This window comes from Danio rerio, chromosome 4 (genome assembly GCF_049306965.1).
Source record: "Danio rerio strain Tuebingen ecotype United States chromosome 4, GRCz12tu, whole genome shotgun sequence".
NCBI classification, from domain to species: Eukaryota; Metazoa; Chordata; class Actinopteri; order Cypriniformes; family Danionidae; genus Danio; species Danio rerio.
This window is the reverse complement of record NC_133179.1, coordinates 75,519,814-75,534,858: the sequence shown is the minus strand read 5'-3', so window position 1 is coordinate 75,534,858 and position 15,045 is coordinate 75,519,814. Positions and strand designations below refer to the sequence as shown.

The following is a 15,045-nucleotide window of genomic DNA, read 5'->3' as shown; positions in this document are numbered from 1 at the left end:
CGTTATTCAGTGTTATTCAAACACAGAATTACAGCACAACACACACACACACACCGGCTCTACAAGTGTGCTGTTGTGTTGCTGCACTGATCAAATCGTGATGTGTGACTGCAGCATTATCCTCTTATCTTCAGCTATTTCTGTACATGTTCTGTACAGTTATTCATCTGACTCCATTAAAGTTGTTATCAGCATTGATAAAGAGAATCTCAACGCCTTAAAGCAGGAAAAGTTGTTTATTGAGTTTCATGTTTAAAAGTACAGACAGCACAATGAAACAAACTAAAACACTGTAATGAAAAATTAACATGAAATGCTGATCAACAAAGACAGAGAAACAGCCTTTGTTAGCACATGAGGCTATACTGGTGTAACCTCCATAAACTGGAGGTTACACTGGTTACACTGGAGGTTAAACATGAGGTTACACTGGTGTAACCACCACTTAACCTCCATAAAAGAGGTTAAGTGAAAACTCAGAGTATGTTAACCCTGAAATGAGAGAAACTCTGAGTTTTCCATTTCAGAGTGGCAGGTTTGTCAGACTGACTCTGAAACAGGTTTGACTTACCCTGCTTTCTCCAGTTACTGTGGTCAATTACTCTGTGAACCTAACCTGGTCAGGAGCAGGTTTATTCTCTAAACTCAGTTTCTGTCGTTCTCCTCCCCTTTTTTAAAGACGAAGCGGTATTTCTAGCTTAACGATTCCACCCACCTATTTAATGCTTATTTTGGAGATGTGCATAAAAACCATTGATGGAAACACCAAGACGCACATAACTTTTGAATATAGGCATAAAACACATGCGCATATGTAACCCCACCAGCTCCGAGCTGGTTTTGAACCGGCATCCTTCCGCATGGGAGTCGGTTGCTCTACCAAGGAGGCTAAAGACCATGACCTCTAACAACTGTCGCTAGAACACCTTTAGAGGTCAGAGGAGTGAGGTTTACCTGCACAGCACTTCACTAGCTGGCCTCCGTTACACATAGCTAAGTAGGATAAACTTTTATTCAATAAGAAAAGATGCGCATAAACTACGATGGAAACACTTTTACTGAACAAACTCCAGTATGTGCATTACAAGAGGTTTGTTAAAAGAGATCATATGATGATGGAAATGTGTGTGAATGGACAATCCAGCAGGCTGAGCACACTGTAACACATCTGACATGTTGATTTGCTCGTTCTAAAACACCTCAGCTGTTTCAGTATTAGTGCTATTATGTTATTAAGGACCTCCAGAGCAGCTGGAGCATGTTAAGAGCGTCTGTTCTCCGCATCAAATGCCATCACGTGTTCATTGTGTGTCAGCATTGTCTTGTGAGGTGAAAGTCATTTATTAAATAAATAAATGATTGACGCAGCTTCTTCTACCACAGTAAATTCTGTTTTTACTGTTGATATTTGGCGCCAGATAACCAGGAAGTGTTGATTTAGTTCTCTTTGACTCGTTGGATGGAAACGCTGCTTTATTTGTACGTCTTTTATGCGATAATTCAGTTTTGCACATAAATTTATGTAATATATTTAAATGGAAACAGCTATTGCCTACATTTTAGTCACACACGGAACAAAGTCATGTATGAGAATGGCTTGCCCTTTTTTTCATAAATAATTAGCTTAAATTCACTGAGCTTCGACATGTACTGTTACTAGATTAATGGGATTATTATTCTTTCTAAAAACCAACCCAAGCTCATTCTGGAAACGTAGCCCCGCAGACGTTTCTGGAGACCGCGATTTACATGGCCAGAGGTACGTAAAGGCCGCGTTTGGTTTTTTTCGAGCAAACGCTGCGGGGCGGTGTGGCGCTCACCGGCCGACGGCTCACCTCCGAGTGGAGGGCTTTCCCGACGCAATCAGTTTGTCCACTTAGCTCACAGCGTTGCGTCGGCGGAGCGGAGGCCCCGGAGGAGGAGGAGCCAGAGCCGGCCGCCGTGGACGACGACCGGGATCGAGTCCGGGGAACGGCGGGTTCCGGAAATCAGGTGAGACAAAAAACGGAATCCGGAAAATGAGGGCGAGAACGCGGCGGGATCCGAAAACGCGGTCGAAGACGAGGGCTTTTGCTTTTTATTTTTATTTTTTCGATACGGCGGCTTTTCGCGCGAGAATGGCGCGGGCGCGAACGCCGCGCGCTTCCGAGAGGCGCCCGCCCGAGACGCGAAAAAGCGCGCACAGCGGCCTCTCGCGGATCCGCGAAAACAAAAAACCGCTCGAATACGTACCTCCTGGGACGTAAATCATGGTCCGCAGAAACGTCCGCGGGGCTACGTTTCCACAATGAGCCCGGGTTGCTAAAAACTATTGTTTAGTTCTGCTTATGTAACAGAGGCCAGCTAGTGTGTGCTGTGCAGGTAAACCTCACTCCTCTGACCTCTAAAGGTGCTCTAGCGACAGATGCTAGAGGCCATGGTCTTTAGCCTCCTTGGTAGAGCAACCGACTCATGCAGAAGATCGCTGTCTCGAATCCAGCTCGGAGCGGGTTGGGTGGCATAAGACCAGTGGGTTACACTCACATTTTAAATGTCATATCAGCCTCTACCACTGATCAATAATAAAGGCAGACACACACAAGTGCACTTTTACATCTATTAACACTGTGTAAAAGTGGGAACCTTAAATGAAACATTTCCACAGAACATTAAGTTAAGGTTATCTGCATTCTTGTTTTGTCAGATGCGTTATAGACACTATGCAGTAGCCCATTTTATGTCATTTAATGCAATTATGTCTAAAACAACTTCAAAATTACGGCCAATTCCCCACTTTATCACATGACTTATTTTATTATACTTAATTATTTAAATACTTTAAATGTATACTTGCGCATTAACTTGAGCAGCTGTTTTCCCACGCTCACTGTCTCTGTTTCACTATATACGCTCATATTTGCTATAACTCTGCATGAGCACATCAAGTTCAGCTGGAGAAAGAAATGCTGATCTCTTTTATAAGATGTTGCCATGGTCACTCGTAATATCAGTGCTCCATTTATCATGCCTTTTTATAGTCGCAGTGTGCGCGCTTAACTTTAAGAGTAAGCTGTGATCACACTTGACTTTTCCTCCCATACACTTACATTCATACGCAGGCGAATGAGTCAGACCGGAAACGCAGGGTCATGCGTTAAGTTTCGCAGGTTGCTGTGGTGCAAAGTTCAATCTTGGTGAACTCTGATCTGCGAAATCGCATCACTTGACTACATGAGACCAATCGAGGATCAAAACACGACCTCTCTGAACAGAACTTTAAAACACGAAGCAATCGTTTGCTTTTTTAATGTCTAATCATCCTGTTTAATCCCGCCCCTTGTCATGTTTTCTCCAGCGTGCAAAAGTAACTCCAATATTGATTCAGGTTTTTAAAAAGTTTTGATTCAGCAGGTTTTCACCGATCTCGCGCGTGCTGTCTCTCGTGAACGTGCGGCGGAGCTGCGTACAAAAGGCTGCGCAGTTGTTCAAATCTGCATTTGCTGACAGACAGGCTGGGCTACTTATCTGAATTATGAGAGATGTCGGTCTGACTCTATTTAATTGGATGAACATTTTTTAGTTTTATGCCTCACCCAAAATATAAAAATACATAAAAACACATTTAGATCACTTACTGTAATCAACAACAACACATGCTTCTGAAGACGATCACCTACTGCACCTTTAAACACATCAAGGCATCTGCAGCTCAAATCAGGAGAGTTTCCTGAACACACATGACCCAAACTCCATGCAGATTCTGCACAAAGACTATTTGAGTTTGGAGTGTTTACATCAGTTTTATTTTGATATAAAATTTTTGCATTTGATATAAATTTCGCTTTAGTTATAGTTTGTTTCGTTATTGGTGTTGATAGTGTTAGTTTAGTTTTTACTTTGTGAATACATTTCGATTTAGTGTTATATGTTTAGTTTTAGTGACTGTAGTTGATCAGAGTGAACAGATTCAGTGTCAACCACAAAAAAAGGTAAAGTGTTTAACAGCTTACTTTCATTCTACAGCAAAGCGAGGTGAAAATAAAATAATATTTTGAACAAACACTGAATCCAAAAACCACACAAATGGGACATAAATGAAGAAAAAAAACTATTCTGAAGAATTTATAAAACATCTGATTTTTTTTTTAGATGAAAATAATCCTGCTCTTAACCAATAAAGGAAAAGATGACGTAATGTCTATTGTCCCATAATCTGATTACTCCTGATCATCTCACTGATATTGACTGATCCTGCAGAGGATCCTCAGTCTCAGTCTTCAGCTCAGTTTCACTGATGATCCAGGATTAAAAACACTAAACCCAAGATAGAGCGGCTCAGTGAATGTGGTCTGGACTGAGTGGATGAGGCTCATTGTGTCTCTATAGATGTTGTAGAAGATCAGAGTTCCTGCACTGTGATCCACAAACACTCCTATTCTCCTGCTGAGCGGCTGTACAGGAAGATCAACCCGTCTCTTATTATGTCCGAATGAGAAACTGGCCTCACAGCAGAGCAAATTCCAGGAATGATCATTATTTCCAAACTTACACTTACCATATCCCTTCCTCCTGATGCTCTTATACGACACTGATATTTCCACTTCATCTCCACTCCAGTCAATCTCCCAGTAGCAGCGTCCACACACACTCTCTCTGCACAACACCTGAGGATGATCATCAAATCTGTCTGGATGATCAGGATACGGCTGATTCATCTCCACACACTCCACCCTTCTGTTCTCCTCAGACAGAATAAGACGAGTGTTTGCTGTGTTTGGATCCAGAGTGAGAAAGCAGGCATCTGCACACAAGAACACACACATTTATAACACAACAACACTCACCACAGCCATGTGTGTGTGTAGTCCTACATTTATGCACTCCTACTGTAATCCTCGTCTCTCCTCCAAGATCCAGACTGTAAACACACACAGATTCACTTTCAGTCAATAAAAAAAAACATCAGCTTATAACGTGTACACACACACACACAGCTGTAATAAAACAGCATGTGTAAGCTCTTGAGTCTGTTATTAGCAACAGTTATATCTGTGCTCTGCAAATGATGCACTTGTGAATGAAGCACAGTGGACAGTGTCTTTGCTGAAGCTGCAACTATACTCTGAAATTCATTACTATCTTGAAGGACAAGTGTGAGAACTGGACGTGAACTAAAACCGTCTCCAGAATGTAGAAATATACAGCAGTTTATCCACCATATACCTCGGAGGTGAAAATCACAAAACAGAATCATGTAAGTGCTGCTCCACATACTTGAGTGTGTGCAGTGTGTAGTTTGGATCCTCCAGTTGTTCAGAGAGCAGCTTGACTCCTGAATCTCCTGGATGATTGTAGCTCAGATCCAGCTCTCTCAGGTGTGAGGGGTTTGAAGTCAGAGCTGAAGACAGAAAACCACAGCCTTCCTCTGTCACCATACAGCCAGACAACCTACACACACAAACACAAACAATCCACATCATATTAGTCTGACAGACAGACAGCACGAACACACAGTCATCTCGGCAGAAGCTGATATTATCTTCAGTTTTAGTCACAAAAGGAAGTGTAAACACTTTACTTGGAAGGGGTGTTCATATTGAGAGCTTTTATGAATGCTTTTGACAATTGTCATTACGGCCCAATTCCAATTGTTTTTTCTTACCCCTTGGTTTCAAGTGTGGTCCTGAAAAATCTTCGTTCTGGGGAAGGGGAAAGGCTAAGGGAAAGAATTAGGATTGGGCGTAAGTTTTATTAGCTCAGTTGTGCCATTGTAAATGCAAAGTCAACATAGTTTGTTATGTCTGTGTTATGTCAACTTGTCTTTACCAAACCAACATAATTCCATAAACCAGTCAGAAACATGCTTGTCATGAGGCCATTAAAACTGTCAGTAGAACTGCCTAAAGGAATTTAAAAAAATTAGTTGTTTGTTAGTCTGTTGTTCGATCTTATTGCTGAGTGCACAAAATCAGCTCTTTTTAGACATGCCCCAAAAATCCCAAGGAACATGAACCAATGATATTTTGAGCAAAAATTTAAGAGCTACATTATATCTTTAAAGAACAGGTGCCCTTTAAACAAACTTGTTCTTCACATTTGACCTCACACTTGAAATAAAAAATGCACACATTGATTAAACATACAAAATAAAATATACGCAAGGATTGTTAAATTTCTCCATAATATCTGACCCCAAGAACTGTTGTGGAACTTCACAAGCCAGGAAACCAGTTGTTCATCTGTCATCCCATCCTGAGCCCTCTTCTCTGCACTCGACCTTACCTTCACCATCAGAGATCATGGTGCATCTTGTAGCCCAACATTTATAATTGCTGTCATTTTAAATGTCTCTGTGTAATTGGTAAAGTGGTCTCACTTTCACAATTTACCTTGTATCTGTTGATTTGGGTGTTGGCTTTGATAAGATTTTTGCCAGATGCTCCACTAAAGGTAAAATGGTCTTCACATCAACTTATAGTCAGGCAAGGGTCTTTGTGAAACTTTTATTGTCATTGATTTATGATGGTTTGTTATGATTTGAAAATTTAATGGAAAGGTACAAAAATATCTTTGGGATCCTGTAGGCAGGATCATTTTGAAGGCACATTAAAAAACCTGCGGACTTTGGCCACATGGTGGCGCTACAAAGTTAAAAAAAAACATGTAAAAACCCCTAACCGTACAACCGTTTGTCTAATCAGCTTGAAATGTGCCATGCAGTGTATTTGTCCAAGTTGTCACGACATACTATAACAGGGGTCACCAAATTGTTCCTTGAGGGCCGGTGTCCTGCAGATTTTAGCTCCAACCCTAATCAAACACACCTGAACAAGCTGATCAAGCTCTTACTAGGTATACTTGAAACACCAAGGCAGGTGTGTTGAGGCAAGTTGGAGCTAAACCCTGCAGGGACAAGATTGGCCATTTAACAAAGTTTATAATGAGCGATCGAAATTAAATTTGATGGGCATATTGGACTCATGGTCCTTGAGCTCAGTAAAATTTTTAAAGAAATTTTAAACAATAACTTTTGTGAACTAGTCCTTGGTTTTTTGATCAATTGCCCTGAAACCAGTGTTGTGGTAATCTCTGGACTGAGTAGATCAATAACTATTAAAAATAAGTTGAACTTTCCACTTTTAATAGCTGTAACAGGCTCTATCACAGAAGGAGTGTGTCTACAGGCACTTACACGGCTGTTAACAAAAAAGAAAACTCAAAACTTGACAAAATCTGGTGTGCATATGTGACATATAACTGTGGTTCAATTACCATTTTAGCCCCTAGATGGCAGCACAAGATCACTTATTGCTGCTGTCTTCTTTTCACAACATACCAAAATAAAACTGCAGAAAAAAAACACTTATTAGTTACTGATAGGCCTAATTTATAGTAAAAACACTGCTTTGCATTTAATATCAGACTTGGTCCAAGCTTAACATTCAAACTACATACACATATTTATTTTTTTAACTTATGACATAATTACACGGAAAGCTGGTTTTTATGTATATAAATAGCAAAAGAAAGCCAAGTAGAAAACAATATGTTTTATTTAGGACAAATTTCTAAATGTGGCACAAAGTGTGTATAAATAAGAATGACTAAAGACTATTATTGATATAATAGTTTAACCATAACGTTTTGCCCGCGTGTCAGCATTGTCTATCGTGGATGTGTTTAATGTCAGCCATAAATTCTGGCTTAAAAGTCTTTTAATGCGTGAACCCCCATAATGCTGCTTGCGCCTTTAATTATATAATTGATGTTGTACATTTCTGAATTGGCATGATACACTTTCATCTGAAGAATAAAGTCTTAATATTGGATTCATTCTGAAATCATTATATTCAGTAGATTACATGGAGTCTGCACTACCTCTATGTTGTGACATGATTATATAGATTGTTAAGGTGCATTTGACTGTACGGAGCAGTGTGGCACGACAGCATGAAGACCTTTTATCACGGATATTAGTAAGTTGTATAGAAATGACTAAATCAACTACTCTTTTAGTACTAGTGAGCAGGGTTAATCGAGTATTAGTTAACCCAGCATCCTCTTACTAACTTTATAGTGTCGAGATAATTCTCACAGACACTAACCGAAACTCGGGGGGTGAAATTCTAAGTGGAGTTTGTAATGTAATGTGTATTTATTTAGCGCATTAATTGTTTATGCCCATACACCCAAAGCGCTTCACAATCATGAGGGGGGTCTCTCCACACCACCACCAGTGTGCAGCATCCACTTGGAATTTGGTATTCCAAGTTTGGTATTCGATATAAATAAAACTCTAAACTGACTTATAAAGAATAAATGCGATCTATTCCTATAATTAGAAATACAGTCTACATTTGATGGTCACTTAAAATTAAGATTAAAATCTCACCTCATTGTACTTTGTGGCATTTCAGAATGTAAAAGTAAATTGTGGCAGCATTTATTTTATGGAAACATTTATTTTACCTCAGTGTGTCCAGTTTACAGTGTTGACTCTTCAGTCCATCAGAGAGCTTCTTCACTCCTGAATCCTGCAGGTCATTGTTACTCAGGTCCAGCTCTCTCAGCACACAGTTTGAGGATTGTAGAGCTGAAGACAAACTCTCACAGGAATCAGCAGAGAGATTACACATGACCAATCTGAGAAAGAAGAAGTAATTCATCTGATGTAAATAATAATTATTTTCAATCAATCAATCATTCAATCAGGTGTTTGAATTCAGACCTCAGTGTGTCCAGTTTACAGTGTTGACTCTTCAGTCCATCAGAGAGCTTCTTCACTCCTGAATCCTGCAGGTCATTGTTACTCAGGTCCAGCTCTCTCAGCACACAGTTTGAGGATTGTAGAACTGAAGACAAACTCTCACAGCACTGAACAGTAAGATTACTGAACTGTAGCCTGTGTAGAGGACAGAACAAAAAACAAAATCAGCAGTAAGAAATGAGCACTGTTGAGTATTAGAGTCTTAAGAGTGTTAAAAGTAAAAGTGAAAAAATACACTGCTCAAAAGAATAAAGGGAACACTAAAACAACACATCCTAGATCTGAATGAATGAAATATTCTAATTATTATATGAGATTTATTAGCTTTTAAACTAGTTTAATATATTCCAAAATACAACACAAAACATTTCTATAAAATCCTTGCTTCATGAACACTGAAGTAAATATATATACAATAAACAATAATGAATAAATTGCAATAGGCATTTCTTACATATATGCTAACTGCTCAATAAGCAAACTTAAACTTCACAAAACTGATACAATAAAATTAACAGTCACCATAGTCGGACTAGGAAAGTAACAGATGTAAAAACAATATAAAGTTTCACAGATAATTTGAGCGTAACACAAAATGGACCACTCGGTGTGCATTGTATAGCTTACTTTGTTTATCGCCCAGAGCACTGTGCGATAACCTGCATTGCTCTTTCTTAAATGTCTTTTGAACCTAAAGTTTTTCAAATGCTAGTATTAGTATGTTAGTTTTAAGGAAATCTAGAGAAAACTAAGGTGTGTCCCAAATCGCACACTTATGCACTATTTTAAGCCATTTTGTAGTATAAATAGTGTATGTAGTGCGTTCAGACAGAAAACTCTAACAATAATAAGTGCACTTTAATTACCCGGATGATGCACTCATTCTGCCGCTAAAATGAAGTGTGTAATGATGGACACTTTACACACTCAACAGCCGCTGCTTTGCTTACGTAACGGAAGAGGCTGAGCTTTTGGGCACTCATGTTGGATTACTTTACTTTGGATTGTGAAAGCAGTATTCTCCCATGAGAGTGATTATAGCGCCTCCCGATGAATGCGGTTATACTCATGGCAGGTATTATTAGGTACTTTGATCATTTCTTTCACTTATTTGGCAAACGTCATCAGGTGAAATGGCTTGAATTTCTGCTTTGTAAAAAAACATTAGTGTTCTATTTGGGACGACACTACATACACATACTGTGCTGTTGAGTGTTTAAGTGCATAAGTACATAGTGCATGAGTGCATAGTGTGCCATTTGGGATGCAGTTATTGACCTTATTCTCCACAGACGAGCGGGCACTGCCATTTGAATCTTTTTGGCTCGAGACTTCCGGTCTCATTCACTTCCATTCATTTTTAGACATTAAAAACTGCTCGTTTTGCTGTTTGATGTTGCAAACTGATATTTCCTTATTATATTATTCTACTGGGTCTGTATAGTCATGCAAACATTTGTTTGTAGAGCAAGAAGTTTGACCGTTTTTTGCCGTTTATTATTTCTTGTCATTTCTCCCATAGGCGACTAAAACGGAAGTTCTAAGACAATCGCGAAAACAGGCGCACTTCCACATTTGAGAATAAGGTCAATAGTGTAGAAAATCTCTATGACATGTTCCCTGAAGCCCTGCCCACTGTATGTTAACCCTCTCTGATGCATGCATTGAAGGCCTACCACATGGTTCACAGCTGCACCTTATCACCCTAATCATTAGCCCCTTTAAATGGTGTGGCTTCAGAGTAAGGCAAGGCAAGGCAAGGCAAGTTTATTTATATAGCACATTTCATACACAGTGGCAATTCAAAGTGCTTTACATAAACAGGAATAAAAAAGACAAGTTTAGGAAAATAAAATGCAGACAATAAAAATGATTAAAAACAGATAAAAACAAATTAAAATGAGTTAAAATAGGTAATAAAAGAATGAAAAAGAAAACGAAAAACATAATAGTGCGATCTGTCGGACGCAGCACAGTGCTCATTCAGTAAAGGCACAGCTAAACAGATGTGTTTTCAGTCTTGATTTGAATGTGCCTAATGTTGGAGCACATCTGATCATTTCTGGAAGCTGATTCCAGCAGCAAGGGGCGCTGTTAGTGGCTGAAGGCAGATTCACCCTGCTTTGACTGAACTCTTGGAACTTCTAGTTTATATGATCCTAAAGATCTGAGTGATCTGTTGGGTTTGTATTCAGTCAGCATATCTGTGATGTATTTAGGTCCTAGGCCATTTAGTGATTTATAGACCAGTAATAATACTTTAAAATCTATTCTGAATGTAACTGGCAGCCAGTGTAAAGACCTGAGGACAGGTGTGATGTGCTCTGATTTCCTGCTTCTGGTCAGAATTCTGGCTGCAGCGTTCTGGATGAGCTGCAACTGTCTGACTGTCTTTTTAGGAAGACCAGTGAGAAGTCCATTACAGTAATCCACCCTGCTGCTGATAAAAGCATGAACAAGTTTCTCTAAGTCTTCACTGGAAACAAAGCATCTGATTCTTGCTATGTTTTTGAGATGATAGTATGCTGATTTACTGACTGCTTTGACATGACTGTTGAAACTCAGATCTGACTCAAGAGTCACACCAAGATTCTTGACCTTATTTTTTGTCGTTTGACCTTTAGAGCCAAGGAGCCAAGGTATTTACCTTGAGAACCTCATCTCTGTTCCCAAACGCAATGACTTCAGTTTTCTCTTTGTTTAACTGAAGAAAATTTTGGCACATCCAATTGTTAATTTCATCAATGCATTGGCAGAGGGTGTCAATGGGGCTGTAGTCATTAGGCAGTAAGGCTAGGTAGATCTGAGTGTCATCAGCAAAGCTGTGGTAGGAGATTTGATTCTTTCTCATTTTGGCTCAGAGGGAGCATGTAAAGGTTGAACAGGAGAGGTGCCAGAATCGAGCCTTGTGGGACTCCACATGTCATGGGTGTCCACCTCGACCTATGGTCACCTAAACTGACATAGTAACCTCTCCCTTCAAGGTAAGATCTGAACCATTTGAGGACTGTCCCAGACAGCCCAACCCAGTTTTCCAGCCTATCCAGAAGTATGCTGTGATCGACAGTGTCAAATGCAGCACTGAGATCGAGCAATACCAACACTGTTATTTTACCTGAATCTGTGTTTAGACGTATATCATTGATTATCTTTATAGTAGCAGTATGCTCTGGTCTTTCCCTGCTCTGGACTCCTCATGTGGTGTTGTGGCTGGGTGCAAATGCGAGTTATGTTTTCTTGTAGTGTTTATTTATGGAGTATCGTTTATGCAGTTTATTGATCTATTTGTTTGCTTTGTCTTTATGTATTTATGATTAGAAACCAGTCTGATACCATGTGAAAAGTTATGTACTGGCATTGGTGAATAAAATCCAACCAAATGGATCTTTTGTGTGTTTTGACTAACACTCCATTGTGATACTCCCCCTGCGAGTCAGCATTACCTTCCTAATTTCTTACATAGTCCTTCGACCCAGAGTTGAGTGTTGCAATGGATCGAGATCAAAATAATAGAGTACCATTCTCAGTTTGAAGTCTCATCAAACCAGTCATTCAGTTACCTCAGCTCCAGTCCAGAGCAGTGTTGAAATTCAGGCAAAGAGTCAAGCAGAAACCTTTAATTCCATTTTTCAGGAGATGAAGCGGTTAAAGGAATGTGTAATGGAGTTGGAACAAAGTGTTAAGCAGATGAACAGTAAAGTTAATCGAATTTTTTTCCTGGTCAACTGAAGCAAATAGCCAACATTTATTTGCACCTTCCTCGCCTCAAATGGTTTCTCTTGCACCTTTTACTGTGACTGGCACAGTTGGAACATTAGTTCAAGAGTTACGGCATCACCTGCAGGAGTAACAACATGAGCAAGCTATTTCTGAATCACAGTAACAATCTTGTTTGAGCACACAGTTATCTTTGCCTCTCCCTCCCCCCTCTATGGTACCTACCCCTTAGTCTCAATTGATTGCTCCTTTGACTGTTCCACAAGTGAATTTGTGCCTCATTGATGTGATCTCTGTAAATCAGACCATGATAAGGCAACTGCCTGTAATCCAAGATTCTCATGTGGCACAGTTGCCTACCCTGGGTCTAAATTTGCAGCTTTTAGCCAATCAGTTTGTGTCCCCTATATTACCTGCTTCATATTATGGAGTTGATGTGCACCAGCAGCAATTACCACAATCCCATGCAACTAGAGCTACAATGCAACCACTAATACCTTATTGGAGTTTAAATCCCTCACTGTTTGGCCCAGTTTACCCTGGATTTTGGCCTCCAGAAGCAGGCCACATGTATACACATTTGACAATCCCAATGAATCACCAGATTTCCATGGGATTTTAGCTTCATCCCAGTGTCAACCACACTTTCAGCAGGTTTTGCATAATCCAGGAGTTGGACACAAGTGCTCTAATAGTCAGTTACACTCTCTACCTGTACCTTCAGCATATCTTATACGTAATCGAGCATCTGCACCATTTACAGCACAAGCTGGAGGTTTGACTAGCCATGTTCAACAGCAAAGTCAAGTTGGCATACCAGAAAATGTTTTAACTGGCACGATGTGTGTTCAAACTGCCTTTCATGATGTTCAGCCTTCATCCCAGTTAGTTATGTCAAGTCTGTCTTCCCCTTTGCCAGTGAGACCTACCCAGCAGCTACACCAAACTAACCAAGTATTACAGCATAATACTCTGCCTCATGTTTCTGGGCCTTCAGTTCCATTATCTGTATTAGGATTTCAAGTGGAATCTGAGCCAAGCTATCATGCTAGCCTTCCTCCAAGATCTTCTAGAATTGAAGGGCCGTCCTTCCCCAATCTGTGTAAAGAAGATCCTAAACAACTCATAATGTTGAAAATGGCTTTGGAGAATTTATTACCAAGTGAGCAGTATAAACTCCATATTCTTTTAGACCAGTGCTGTGCAGAACAGTGCTGTGAGAAAACAACACTATTGGCTGTGTTTTTTTGTTAAATGGAGGAGCTACTCTTTGTCCTGCCCTCTGTTCATGTTTCAGTTAAGATATCAAAATTCTAATAAAAAATAATTCCAATTTTACAGTACTTCACGAAAACTTTAAAGTGGAGGACAATACAGCTTCAGAAATCTAATTTGCAAGCAAATATGTCAAAATTGACAAACTAACTGTGCGTTTCAAATGAATTAAGTGCAGACTAACTTCTGTGATCTGTGACAGATCTTCTGTGATGAATGAATGAATGAATGAATGAATACTCACAGAGCTCTTCTGCAGTTTCTCACAGCTGGTATCAGTCTCAGTCTTCCCTCATCTGATGTGTTGAACTTCTTCAGCTCAAACTCATCCAGCGGCTCCTCTGACATCTCAATCATGTAGGAGATTGCTGAGCAGGAGTGAGTTTCTCCTCTGAGTGTTTGTCTGATTTCACAAACTCCTGAATCTCTCTGGCCAGAGTCTGATCTTTCACCTCCAGCAGACAGAGGAACAGGTTGATGGATCTTTCAGCTGAGAGTCCATCTTCTCTCTTAATCTTGTCTTTAATGTCCTGTGTGATTTCTCTGATACTCTCTGAGCTCTTCTCTGTGTGTGGCAGCAGATCCTGGAAGAGTCTCTGATTGGACTCCAGTGAGACGCCCAGTAGGAACCGCAGGAACAGATCCAGATGACCATTACTACTCCAGAGAGCTTTATTAACTGTTGAACTGAGCAGAACATACAGAGAGTTCTCAGAGCTGGAGTGTAGATATTGATTATATGAATGTTCAGATTCATTACCATCCATCCACTCATCTTCATCATCTGAATATCCTCTGTCAAACATCAACTTCAGCTGTTTTCTCTTCTTTGTTACATGGCAGTGAAACAAATGGAAAGCAGCCAGAAACTCCTGAAAGCTGAGATGGATGAAGCTGTAGACTTTCCTCTGCTGAATCACAGATTCCTCCTTGAAGATCTCAGTGCAGATCCCAGAATACACCGAGGCGTCAGTGACGTCTATGCCGCTCTCAATCAGGTCCTCCTCATAGAACATCACATTGCCCTTCATCAGCTGTCTGAAAGCCACTTCAGCAAGTTTGAGGATCTCTCCTCTGTTGGACTGCAGTTTCTCTGGATCTCTCTCTTCATACTTCTGCTTCCTCATGTTGATCTGAATCAGCAGGAAGTGGATGTACATCTCAGTCAGAGTTTGAGGGATTTCTATGAAGGTATTTTTTGGGGCAAATCTCCCAAGCAGCTGTAAAAGTGTAATTTGTAGTTGTAAAGAATAGCCACAAATGTGTATCAGTAAATTTGTACTCGCAGAGCAAATTTGCAAATGTGT

At 40.0% G+C, this 15,045-nt stretch overlaps 1 protein-coding gene across 9 annotated transcripts; it reads right to left on the bottom strand.

Moving 5' to 3' along the window:
- Nucleotides 1–217: 217 nt before the first annotated feature.
- Nucleotides 218–14,724, bottom strand: LOC137488774 (uncharacterized). Of its 9 annotated transcripts, none has more exons than XM_068215959.2 (8): nt 13,983–14,724; nt 8,708–8,881; nt 8,449–8,622; nt 5,642–5,695; nt 5,254–5,427; nt 4,851–4,897; nt 4,535–4,780; nt 218–4,430 (listed from the first exon to the last, which is right to left on the bottom strand). In XM_068215959.2, the coding sequence occupies exons 1-8, from the start codon at nt 14,093–14,095 to the stop codon at nt 4,360–4,362; spliced, it is 1,053 nt and encodes a 350-aa protein (XP_068072060.1). In that variant the 5' UTR covers nt 14,096–14,724; the 3' UTR covers nt 218–4,359. The 9 variants fall into 9 exon arrangements, 5 of the variants coding, with proteins under 5 accessions (XP_068072060.1, XP_073805170.1, XP_073805173.1 ...); XR_012402913.1 differs by having other exon boundaries at nt 2,094–4,430; nt 4,867–4,897; XR_012402914.1 differs by lacking the exon at nt 5,642–5,695 and having other exon boundaries at nt 4,867–4,897.
- Between the last annotated feature and the right edge of the window lie 321 nt (nt 14,725–15,045).

Excerpts from the sequence above, each read along its gene's own strand:
- LOC137488774 (XM_073949069.1), bottom strand. The coding sequence starts at position 14,095 with ATGATTGAGATGTCAGAGGAGCCGCTGGATGAGTTTGAGCTGAAGAAG. Across the intron at positions 5,428-5,641 it reads ACCACACTTGAAACCAAGGG|GTTGTCTGGCTGTATGGTGA; the intron begins GTAAGAAAAAAC and ends TTGTGTGTGTAG. Across the intron at positions 4,781-4,850 it reads TACAGTAGGAGTGCATAAAT|ATGCCTGCTTTCTCACTCTG; the intron begins GTAGGACTACAC and ends TCTTGTGTGCAG.